Source organism: Ips typographus, linkage group LG4 (genome assembly GCF_016097725.1).
Source record: "Ips typographus isolate SLU linkage group LG4, UJ_Ityp_2.0, whole genome shotgun sequence".
NCBI classification, from domain to species: Eukaryota; Metazoa; Arthropoda; class Insecta; order Coleoptera; family Curculionidae; genus Ips; species Ips typographus.
This window is the reverse complement of record NC_138425.1, coordinates 1,143,609-1,156,476: the sequence shown is the minus strand read 5'-3', so window position 1 is coordinate 1,156,476 and position 12,868 is coordinate 1,143,609. Positions and strand designations below refer to the sequence as shown.

Below are 12,868 nucleotides of genomic sequence, written 5' to 3'. Positions count from 1 at the left end.
GGTTGTAGGTCTACAACTGTAGCAGAAAGCTACATTGACGATTCTTTAAGAAATAAAAATGACACAGCAATGAAAATTCTGGATGTAAATGATTGTAATTTAATACCAATGGAGAACAATACCACAGATGATATCAGAGAACCAGTAATTTCAACAAACCCACAACAACAACCTACTTTAAATGTAGACGATGAAGTAAAGGGGCAGGAATTTCATTTATGGCAGAATTGTAAATTTGAAAATTGCTCATTTAAACTGACTATACGTTACACGGAGGTAGAAAGCGATTATTGTGCTTCGCTCAGTTGTCAATTCCGAGCTCAGCACAATAATCGCCTCTTTCTACGCCTAATAACATAATACCTATACTATTTTCCAAGAAGAACGTTATTACACACTCTGTAAGTGTGATCAGCACTCCTTGGTCCTTCCCTTTATTCGCTTCGCATCATTTGAAACCAACATTAGTTTTGCATATTAAATGCGGAAACTGTGTAGTGTTTTCTTTTACTTATAAGATGGCAGGAATGCATAATGTTTAAGTTTTTTTTAGTGACATAAAGCTGAAAACCGTGGCGAAGTTGGAATAGTTTGAATAATTTCAAGCAGTGGCGGCTTGTTTTAAACATTTAAACTAACCATTTCATATTTCAATTTTTTTTTGTGCTTATTTTACTTAATTACAGGTTCTTTGGTATAAATATGCTCTTTGCTGTGCATTGGAACCCTTGTGGAGCAAAATACAAATTTGCCAAAATTGTCATTTTTCCAATTTTTAAAAAGTTGTAAGTTAACATTCAATAACACATAAATAGTGGAAATTATACAGGCTGAAAATGTTCCGTAATGCTCGTCGTTTCCCCGATTGGTACCTGTTCGCTGACCGAGAACTTTGCCGCCATATTAACGGTACGATCGCGGTACTATTTTATTTACAACATTGACAGAAAAAACCTAAACAAACCCCGCGCGCATTCTTGACACGATGCGGGTACCTGGAAGTGGCTACACAATTCAGCCATCTCATCGTTCTATCAAATCCGATATTAATGCAAAAACTAATTAATATGTAAAACTAAAGCACAGTTTCACTTTCGACTTTTTTTTCGTCGATTCCCATAAATCTATTTGATGATGTTAGACAGGAGACGGTGCGAGGTTTTTCAATTAACTTCTGTGCATGGAAAATGCAGTAATAATTATTATTGTCTTGATTAAAAGTTATAATTGCGATTTATGATTATTCCGTGTTTGTGAATGTATGACATTTGCATAGATATGTATTTTTAGTAGTAATCACTATACAAATTCCACAACGTTTACTTTTTACTATACAGTTGAAACAATTATCTATTGTTGTTGTAAGCTATTTATAAACAATTTTTTTTTGATCACCCAGTATAGTCATTTATTGTGCAATGTGCTTAAAACATGACTACATAGAATCCATTAGTGCTATAAAAGTGTAATTTATTATTATTTTGCAAAAGTATGGATAAGTGTATTTCACAACCTAACAATTCTGAGGTCAGTCCTATTGTTTGCTTTAATTGGTTTGGTAGTATTCTTTATACATCTCATTTTTAAATAATTTACATTAACAAATGTTTGTTTCAGCCCTGCCGAATTCCAACATTCGGCACGAGGATCCCGCAGGTCGGTGCAAAACCAACAGTGGTGAAACAGTTACCATCACCGGAACCCCAAATAACCAACAACCACGTGGGTCGAACGGTGCAAGTCGGGTACAAACGGGGCACTTTAAAGTACATCGGTCCCGTTCATTTCGCTGAAGGACAGTGGTGCGGCGTCGAATTGTCGGACGCGTCCGGCAAAAACAATGGAACCATCAAAGGGGTGGAATACTTCACTTGTCCGGAGCTTAGGGGGTTGATGGCCCCCGTATGCAAAGTGTCTCTGGTGGATGACGGTTCTGAAGACGACACGTCCGGACCTTATTCCATTCTCTGTTTGGACTCCCGCAGACCGTCTGGTGGTCAACTATTGACGGTAGTTTCAAAACGACCTTTGAGACCCAATGAGATTTCATTGTCCGCTGAGAACATCAGTCAAAGTTTAGAAGTGAAACGACGTAAGAAGAGTGAGTTTGCTAGTGTTTTGTTAGACCGAGAGTGTTCTGCTCCGATTCCAGATTTCAACAAGCCAAATTGGCAATCATTACCTTTAAACGGAAAGAAAAGCACAGACAGCAGTTCGGACCCTCTTTTTGGGGGTTGCAAGGATGACTTGAAGAAATTCTTCAGGCCTGAAAAACCCAATTCTTTACCCCAGCTGCTTGTAGCGTACGGTGACAATCGTTCAAACTTTCCAGAACTTGACAATGATAGTGATGGCACCAACAAACGTGATTCTTTGGATTGTGACGAGTCACTTGGCATTCTCACTCCAGATCAAATGGTTGACATCACTTCACTGTTAGACTGCGATAAACTACTGGGAATATTAACTCCGGACAAATTTTATCCCTCATCGGACGAAAATTCTGCGCCAGTCAAAAAATTTTCGCACCCCAACCTGGATAAGCAGGAAACCAGTAACGAAGAAGTCCAGAGCCCTAACATAACCAGCGCAACTACAGATCAAAGCTTGGGCATCATCGATCCAGACCAAATGCTAACGGGGTTCTCGTTTATCGACACGAAAACTACGATGAATTTTGAACTACCACTGGATCCGGTGCAAAGCAGATTGACGCGTTGTGACGAAACCCCTTCACCTGAAGAATTGCCTTTAGACACCACACCCATTGTGGAATCGGAACCCATCAAAACTGAGACTGTCAAGTCAAAAACCAGCAATAGCTTTATTACTAGCATCACGAGTATTACAAGTTTGGATACTGGATACCAGGGTAAGTTAATTGATAAATAATGGAAAAAATAAATTAAAAACGAACATAATAACACTTCATTCAATAAGTCCCGGGACCAACTAAGAAAAACAATTATTTTTCATGAAATTCGTCTTTATTCATCAATATAGTTCCCTTCTAGAGTGATACAATCATTCCAACGATTTTCTAACTTTTCTATACCATGTTTATAGAACGATTTTTCCTTGGTCTCAAAATACGCTTCAGTTTCAGCGATGACTTCCTCATTTGATTGATATTTCTTTCCCTGGAGCATTTTTTTGAGGTCTGAAAACAGCCAGTAGTCGCTGGGGGCCAGGTCTGGACTATACGGTGGGTGGGGAAGCAATTCGAAACCCAATTCGTTGAATTTGACCTTCGTTTTTATGGACTTATGACACGGTGCATTGTCTTGATGAAAGAGAATCTTGTTCTTCTTCATATGGGTCCGTTTTAGTGCGATTTCATCCTTCAATCGGTCCAATAATGCACAATAATAGTCGCTGTTGATTGTTTTTCCCTTTTCCAAATAGTCAATGAACAATATACCGTGTGTATCCCAGAATACAGAGGCCATAACCTTGCCAGCCGATTGTTGCGTTTTTGGTCGCTTTGGACGGTTTTCGCCGGGTCCAGTCCACTCAGATGACTGCCGTTTTGATTCAGGTGTGTAGTGGTGGATCCAGGTTTCGTCCATGGTCACATATCGACGCAAAAAATCCTTTTTATTACGGTTAAACAGCTCCAAACAGCGTTCTGAATCATCAATTCGTTGTTGTTTTTGATCAATAGTGAGCACTCGCGGCACCCATTTCGAAAGCAGCTTTCGCATACCCAAATGTTCATGGAAAATTGTTAACACACTACCTTCTGATATCTTTGAGGCCTCAGCTATCTCACTCACTTTCAGTTTACGATCAGACAATATCATTTTGTGGATTTTTTTGATGTTTTCTGGAACAACAGCCGAATTTGGGCGTCCAGACCGTTCAGCGTCATTTGTGTCTGTACGACCGCGTTTAAAATCAGCAAACCACCTACAAATCGTTGTTTTCGATGGAGAAGAGTCCCCGTAACATTTTTCAAGCCATTGTTCTGTTTGGACGGTGTTTTTTCCCATCAGGAAACAGTGTTTAATCAGCACACGAAAATCACTTTCTCCCATGTTTTAAAAAAACTTCACTTTAAAAAATTCTCACAAACAAAATATTGGAGGGAATGAGCTCAGGATTTGACAGCTGTCGTTTGAAAGATGGTACTTCAAGGGAAAAATATAAAAATGCGATTTGTAGTGCCACCTGTGGGTTAGTCCCGGGACTTATTGAATGATGTGTTACATTTAAGTATAAATGGTCTGGGTAAATAGTGCATTAGAAATATGCAATTTTATTTTATTACCATTCCAAGGAACATAAATTTGGTTTTATTCATTTTTTGCTGGCCAATTAGGTGACGGAGAAATGTCCCGACCTGCTAGCAGAGGAGCTGACAATTCACCTTTGACCAGAAGACCTTTTTCTCGTCCGTTACCAAGACGACCAGACCCCATGACCGATTCTGATTTCTATACAGAAAGTGACGCCGACAACCACGAAGAGAACCATCTGAAGGGTGACCGAAGGGCACAAGTTATCGATGGTACACTATATGGTGTGGATCCGCAAGCTGCGGCCGATATTTACGCCAACAATCGGGAAAATATGGACTCCAGCGGTACGTAGTTGTTGTTATTTAGCTTATTGTTTATAGACCATGTTAACGGATTTACAGGGGTTTTCACAGACATTGAGTCAGGCTTGAGAAATGAGGACGAGCACGATAACGGTAACGAACTTCAAATGGAACACAACAACAATCGGACAACGGACGTCTCACCATCGGAAAGCACCAAAACTGTTTCTCCCAACAGTCAGCTCAACTTGAAAGAGATGAGCGAAAGAGAGATGGACGATTTGGATGAAAGGACTTCGGTGAAAACCGTGAATGAATATCCGAAAAAAAGAAACGCGGATAGTCCTAGCAGCACCAGTCAGTCCTCTCCTAGACGTTCAAAGGAGGAAAGTACCACCAAGAAATTTAAAATGCCCAAACGTGACGTGGTTTCTAAAGTTAAAACCAGATTGGAAGAGACTACTCCAGTTTCGACTGAGAAAAAACAGTTGAAAAAGCCGGTGAACAAATGGGACGCAGTAATGAACAAGATTTCCAAAAATGAACAGAACCGAACTAATTTGAAGGAAGTGAAGGCTAAAGTGTTTGACAATGTGAATTTGGGACCGACCCATAAAAGCAACTTACCGCAATCACCTTCAGGACTAAATAGTCCAAACAATAACAATGTCAATAATAAAAGGTCAGTTTCCAGGAGTTTTATGTGCTGAGGGATGTAACAGAAAATCGTTTTTCAGTAGACGGGCACGTACTCGGGCGCCTTTGGTTTCCAACTCTTTGAAGGCAGCCTTGAGAAGTAATCTGCAAAACAGCAATTATAGTTCGTTAAGCGATTTGAGTGCCGCATCTTTACCAAAAAAAAACCTTACAAGTAAGTTTCATTTTTGCTATGTTGGTGAATGCGCTTTATTTATAGTCACATTGACAAGCAACTGTAATTTGGTGTTTGGTTCTGTCAAACTTCTGACTGCCTCTGATAGTTTTAAGATATTTTTTTGATGGTTTAAGCCACTTGTAGAGACATTTGACAATTTTTAAAAATATCAGTAAACTGAAAAACGATTACGTGATCTTTCAAATGACACTTAAAACTGTCATATGACGTTATAAATTCCATTTTTATCTTAAAAGAGTCACGTGACCTTCAGGATCTGTTTTGACGTTAAAAAAGTCTAAACATAAAAACGGTCACGTGACGTTAAAAATTACATTTTAATCTTACAAATAGATACGTGATGTATAGTGTATCAGTTTAAAAATAAAAAAACGGTCACGTGACCTTCAGGATTCTGTTTTGACGTTAAAAAGAGTCCTTTGACTTTTAAAATAAATATAATCTTTATTATCGATACCTCAAACCAGAAATTCTTATCTTGATTAGTTTTCAAAATAGGAGTAATTTAACTCAAATTTATTTGAAAAAATCAAGCTCTCTTACGCAGTTCAGATGGGATAGCAAAAAAGAAAGAGGAAATACTGCAAAAGTTGGCAACTATGTCTGCAATGACGAGCTGTATTAGCGCCATCTCTTAGAATTAACCTGCAACTGAAGCGGCCGAAATACATTAGGAAGCCCTTGAAGTGTAAAGAGCTTCCTTTTTGGGTGCCACTTTAATTATTGTCTGTACTTATCATTTAGTGTACGCTAACACTCTATAACACCAACTTTAAACGTAGAGGGCGCTAAGACACTTTAGACACACAGGCATAAAAATGTACTGACAGATTAGACAACCATAGTTCCTTGAACTAAGTGTAGATGGCTCTAGATGCTATAGGCTCTCACACATTAGTTTTTTCCTAACCGGAACCGATTTATCGCCTCTCGCGTCCTTGTCTTGCCCCTGTCATTGTTACTATTCTCTAAGCTTCTTAATTTATTTGTTTTTTTTTTATGCAGGCCATTATTAATAGAACTTAGGTTTATTTAATTGTGATCTGTTCTGCCTACTTGATATTCATAATTCACATTAAATGTGTTATAATAATTAATGCAAGAGACCAAAACCTACAATGAATTCAATAAGCGGTGCAAATGGCCGGACCTTTTTAATATGATAGGATATGCACTATCCTGAACGCAAACTGATTCAATAATACTCGGGCGAAGGATGAACGTAATCATTAATTTACGCCCCATTCAGGTTTGTCATATCTACTACAACGTAAATACAAAGTAGTTATACGTGGAGTACATACAACTCAAATTACTCTCACTTTTCTTTAAAGCTGAAAATGAATCGGGAGGGACTGAAACCTTCGTCACTGACCTCCGCTAAACTAAAACCAACATTACCATTTCAGTGTCCGTCTCGAAGGACCTTTCCACCTATATCGATTGTCAAAACAAGACAAACAAAAGAGCGTCGACTATGTCGGCAGTCAGTTGTTTTCTCCTCCAGTCGGCGTCGATCCGCATGTCGTGGTAGGCCGCGCTCGTTCACTTTTTCTTTTACCAATTTTGCGATCGCGTCCATTTGAACATCGACTTTTGCCCTGATGAAGGTACGGCAAAAGATCGAAATCCGGAGGGGGCGGAATCGGGCTCTGGCGTTGATGTGTTGTAATTGGTGCGATTTGAGTGTCGGTAACATTATTGCCAATTTGTTACGAATGTTTGCGGTTTTAGTTGGTTGCCAGTCGATTGCTATTTTTTACTTATTTGGAATCTAGAGAGTGACAGTTTTAAATACGAAATAATTAAATATTAATTAAAATTGCATAGATCTCATTCGTAATATCTAAATTTAGTAGTCATTTTGAGGAACTAATATTTATTCGCTAGCTGTGTATTTATGTAGCATTCACCTTTTACAACATGCATTAACAGGATGACTATAACTTAAATGTTTGTCTAGACAATTATTAGGTACTTTGTACAAGTTCCAGTAGTTGGCAGGATGTTTGCGCTTATTTCAACTCCCGGTTGAAAACACAATATTGATACTGTAAAAAATGTGGTTCAGAACTAAAAAGTATTTGAACCAAAGAACACTTTACAAATTAATACTAAAAATCACATCAGATTTATTTAAACAAACCCGATTTTAAGTAGCCGTTTTATGCATTATGTAGGTTAACATGGGCGCTCCAGTAAAGTAATTACCTACCGTTTCTATTCCAGAAAACAACAATTATTATACAGGGTGTATAGACTAAAATTGTATTCAATTATTGTTGCGTATAATCAAGTTGACATTGAACTAATGCAATTTGATGTAAATGTCCGACTTTTTTCTGTAATATCTATTAAAAAACTACAAGTTTATTTGCATTTTTGGCGCCTAACACACACAGTGGGTGAAAATAAATACAATTTAGTAGTTCTAGTTTGGAAAAACTGTAGGCAAGTTAACCTTAAAAAAAAACCTCTAAAAGTGCAAAAATGGAGTGTGGTGGGAATAATTAAGTGAGTAAATGGTACAAATGACCAAGTTGGATCAACAGTGAAACTAAGGAATAGTCAGACAAGTTTAGCCGATACTGAGAGTTTTCAACAATATCAAGTGCTTCACCACTTTTTGCTTAATTACCTTACAATTAACGTTTTACGTAATCATTAACTGGTGGCTAGTTAACTATCCTATTATCTAATAATTATTAATTATTGCGGAAACAATGGATGCAACTTTGACTATATTCACATATTCCAGGGTCGGCTACAGAAAATGTAGTTAATTAAAAAAAACTACTTAGGGAACTAGTAGTTTTGCAAACAATATTCAATATTTTTGTAATAAAGGTATTAGACCTTAAAGATAGTCGACGCATTTCCTAATCTATTCACTAATTGTCTGACGTCGTCACTTTTATTTGCATTTTTTCCTTCGTCTTAAATTAGAAAGTAAATAAGTGGCTCAGTTTATTTCGACTGCATAACTTTGCTTTGAATTTCAGTTGCAAGTTTAAAATGTAATAATATAGTGAAACGTTCTAGGATTCTTTATTTTTCATAAAAAAGCGAGTTCTTGTACATGATTCACCTCTTCTTGCTTTTAATAGCAAAGCGGTGTGTTTACGGTTTCGTCTAAAAATATGCGTACTAGGAATCTATTAGAAATTTTAAAATGAAATATTGTTTGATCTGTATTAAAAATCCTCCTTTTTTAATGGGCTGGCTTTAGAGCTTTCAAAACGTAATATTAAGATATTAGACCGAGATTGGAGAGTGATGTATGACAGGCACGTGTTTTTCAACGTTAACTATTAACAGAAGTTAATAAACCTTGTTCCTGACGTTATAATGCAAAACAATATGATAATATCGTACTATAAACTAATAGCCATAGTAACCAGAGAGAAATACTGGCCAATACTATTCGAAAGCACATAGGATAATGGCATTCTAACGGCTCACGTAGCCCGGATTTGTACCGCTTATAGACCTGTAAATATTGTTATTTAAATGGGTAATCAGTTGATTTTTTTTAGATACACTTAAATTGCTAATTTCCAACTGGAAATTAATAAATATTTTTAACTGAATAGGTTGATATCAGATATATTTTATTCAAATGTTCGGTTTGTTAACTATTCAAGTTTTAGCAGCTTTAACCATTTAAACACAAAAGTTTCTAAAATGTTTAAACTGCCACATCCGTTACTTGTCAACAATGACATCACAAAATATACAGAAAAATCAAACAAAAATAGGTAATAGAATATTGTACAACAAGGGTGAAAAAGATGTCCCTATCGCACGAGGACGATATGGACAATTCGCCCGAGTTTTACAGGCTATTTTTTCTACGACTAATTGGAATTACTTACCAAATTTCACACAAATATACTCTCAATGTTTGAAACGTTTCCGTGTTTACATTATCAGTTTTGACGCAACCAAAGTTTGACCGGCGTCTCGGATTGTCATCGAGTGACAGCTGATTAACTTCGTCTTTTAGGTTGAGGTGTTGAATCACCGCCTACTTATACTAGAAAGCCTAGAAGGTGCTTGTCAAAAATTCCAATATGGCGGTAATAGTGATGACAGTTTGCGTTTGTTTGTATTGTGGAAATTGAGTTTTTTAGGGATTAGATGAATTTTTACGGTTTAAAATCAAAACTTGAGGTTATTGGCGTAAGTTATTTTTGTTTGCTGCCGTTCATAAGTTTTTTAAGCCACATTGTAACAGCAATTCAGGATAAAGCCCAACCGTGTCAGTTTTACTTGACCAAAAACCGGATCTAACTTTGAACACTTTGAAGTGGAATTATTTTACTCCAACACTGTACTCAATGGTAAGTACCAGTGCTTTCTAGTACAGTAAACTTATTAGGTACTTGTTACATGCACTGGTATGTGAGTTACATTTTAAAGCATCCCTCATTGTGAGAGCAACAAAAATAATTTTGAATGAATGTTCTTGGTAATGACATAAGAACCATTTACCAGTTTTGCTCACCTAGTTTCAAGGATTTACAGATTTCCTTACATTGAACAGTGTTTAAACTAGTTTGCTGTGTGTTGTACTTTCCAGGACAAATGTTCTAACCAATTTGTTTAGGCTGGACTTGATTGTGTATAAAAAAGCTCTAACCATACATATCTGGATCAGGAATGAACCTTTTTTTGATTTTTCACTCACAACTTGCAATCAACTACACAAAACAATTAAAAAAAACATATTTTTTACTGCATCTGCATACGTTTGTGTATAAAATGAAAACCGCTAACTCCGCCATTAAAAGGTGTTTTGATTCATTGTAAATTTGTATCATTTGCTTTATCATATAATAAAGTAGATGTTTTTATTCTTTAATTGCATACTAACTGAAACTTGAACGGCTTTTTCATTGCCTCAAAGCATAATGCCTGCTTTATACCTCTCAATTAACAATTAAACTAAACTTTCATTTAAACTAAAATTAATTTATCAAAGCTGAAAGTGAACTTACAAGCGAGCCCATTTATACTTTCAATTTACACTAAACTAAAATTAATTTTAAATTAAAGTTAAACCAACTTAATTAAAGTTCGGCTTAATTCGTTTAAATTCGTTGACTTTCGGAACTATCACTGTCATACTTGTCATCACTCATCAGACTTGAATCGTCTATTTCCATAATTGGATTTTTAACCGAAAAAGTGGTTTAAGAACAAATTTTTTAAATTATTTTAATAAAAATTTTCTTTATCCACAAAACACGCGTAATGACAATGACAATAGAAACGTCAACGTCAAACATCAACGTCGAACGTCCAGTAAGTCAAAACAGTCATTTATTTTTCTAATTATTAATTTGTAGTATAAACCTAAACAAGATTTCTTAGTTTAAATATTAATTTTAGTGGAAATTTAAATTTAATTTAATTCTTAAATGGTAGGTATAAAGCAGGCATAAGCCAAAATGCAATGTTTTTTTATGCCAACTGTCAGTGAGGATGACAATCAGAAGAATTATTTTGTTTACGTTCAAGATTAGCTGTAATTGGTCTATTTCTTTACACACGCTGAAAATTGTCTGCGATTGGTCTAAATCTTTACGCACGCTGAAGATTGTCTAGAATTCTGTATTTGTTCAACCGTTGGCAATTGCCTACTTATCCGTTCTCTAAACTGTTAAGGAATGAACCAATATCCCTGTAGGAGTAGAAAAAAGTTTTAACGTGACGTTTGTTTTTTATACATTTTTCGCATATATTGCCCTACTTTTATTTGAAAACTTTGCATCACTTAAATCATCTGTATAGGCATAAAAAAATTTAAATAAGTATATTTGAAATCAGGAAAAGAGAGTCTTTTGAACGACTTAAATACATATTGAGTCAGTTGTGAGGGTCATATGAATAATGCAGACCAAGATCAAAACTGATTTTCGTTATATGACGAATTTATTGCTACATACTGGAGTCATACTGCTATAAATACGTCAGACCGATCTATTTCAGATGCCATCACTTCAGTATTTAAATATAGTTTAGAATAGTTCCTTTAGAAGCCTAATTGACATTAAATAATTAGTGGATGCGTAAAAAACTAGCCTTAAATTGGACAGAAAAACGCCTTAATTAAATTAATCTTATTATTAGGTAACCTAATTGATGGACGATGTTGTCGTTTAAAAGTTTCGTCTACTTCTACAACGTGGTGCTCGTTAAATGAGACAATCCGGTTTAGGAAAATATTAATTTAACGTATCAAAGGCAGTTTTGCATTCGAGTGGCATTGAAACAGCACCCAAAGACCTGCTCCATACAGAGATAATCAGATGTGTATATACGGAATAGGTAGGACACAATATTAATGCCACTTAAAGTCCACCTTTTATGGTATACTGCTGAACATTTTTTTAGGTAATTAAATGTGCGAGATATTTTAATTACATAATTTTTGCTGGGAAATTAACGGTACTAGTGTTCTTAGTAAAGGACGCAAAACGAAAATCCAAAAAAAAATACTAGTATGTATAAAGCGGTAGTTTTGTTGAAGCCTAGTATGAATCACTTTTAGGCAGGGCTACTTTCCACGCTTGAAAGGATCTAATGACATGGGGAGTAAAAAAGGGTTCTTACCCTTTTAAATCCTGCTTAAAGCTTAAACTTTTACTCGACCTCAAAGTTTAATAACAAATACAGTTACTATAATTGATGCGCATACATTAAAATTTCCAATGTTACAATACTGGACTTCGTAACGTTATTGTATAATACATCTAGTATTTTTAATTAAGCAGCGACACTGATGTAAAATATCCAGGGCAAAACGTGCATACTAATTAAAATGTAGTTTCCTGTCTAAAAAATGCTTTTTTTTAAAATTATTACTACTATTTTAAGACATTTTCCTATTTGCAAAGATAAATAAACTTTTCAATTTAGAGAATAGTTCCCAATGAGTCGACATCCATCTGTCTTCGGGCATTAATCTTGGTTTTAATTTGTTTACCTTTCTGAAATTATAATTGTGTGTGTGTTCTGGCGTGGGGCTGTGCAAAACTCTAAACTGTTATGATCCTCATGTTTTGTATTCCTTCTGACTGTATCCGATACGAAATCGTGAAATTCAGGAAGCCTAGTAGGCGAAACGTACAACATATTCCTTTAGTCACCCACTTAATCGGGAAAGTTCTATTTCCAGATGCGCGACTTCACAAATTATAGGTCACCGGTCTAGTGATGATAATATTTTGTTTTTTTCGGCATTCGAGAGGTGTTTAAAGCCCGGAAATCCCGGCCTGTAAACTGAAAAAAGCTGTTAGATGAACTGGTCATTACATTATTGATTACTAATAATGCAAAACGGGAGCGTTTTTGAGGTCAAAGATTCTCATTTCCTTAAAAGCTACGCTATCAACGTCAGAGCCAAATAATGATTGCTTATCATC

The 12,868-nt window shown here is 35.9% G+C and overlaps 1 protein-coding gene across 2 annotated transcripts in view; it reads left to right on the top strand.

Annotated features, from left to right (window-relative positions):
* The window catches only part of LOC145728181 (uncharacterized), a 40,653-nt gene that overhangs the window by 7,252 nt on the left and 20,533 nt on the right, over positions 1-12,868 (top strand). Inside the window, exons 2-5 of one of the 2 annotated variants that reach the window (XM_081978224.1) lie at positions 1,618-2,872; positions 4,322-4,585; positions 4,643-5,225; positions 5,284-5,414. In XM_081978224.1, the coding sequence (XP_081834350.1) occupies positions 1,618-2,872; positions 4,322-4,585; positions 4,643-5,225; positions 5,284-5,414 (2,233 nt within the window). Of the gene's footprint in view, positions 1-1,617; positions 2,873-4,321; positions 4,586-4,642; positions 5,226-5,280; positions 5,415-12,868 lie in introns of both variants that reach the window. The other variant, XM_081978223.1, reaches the window with a different exon arrangement.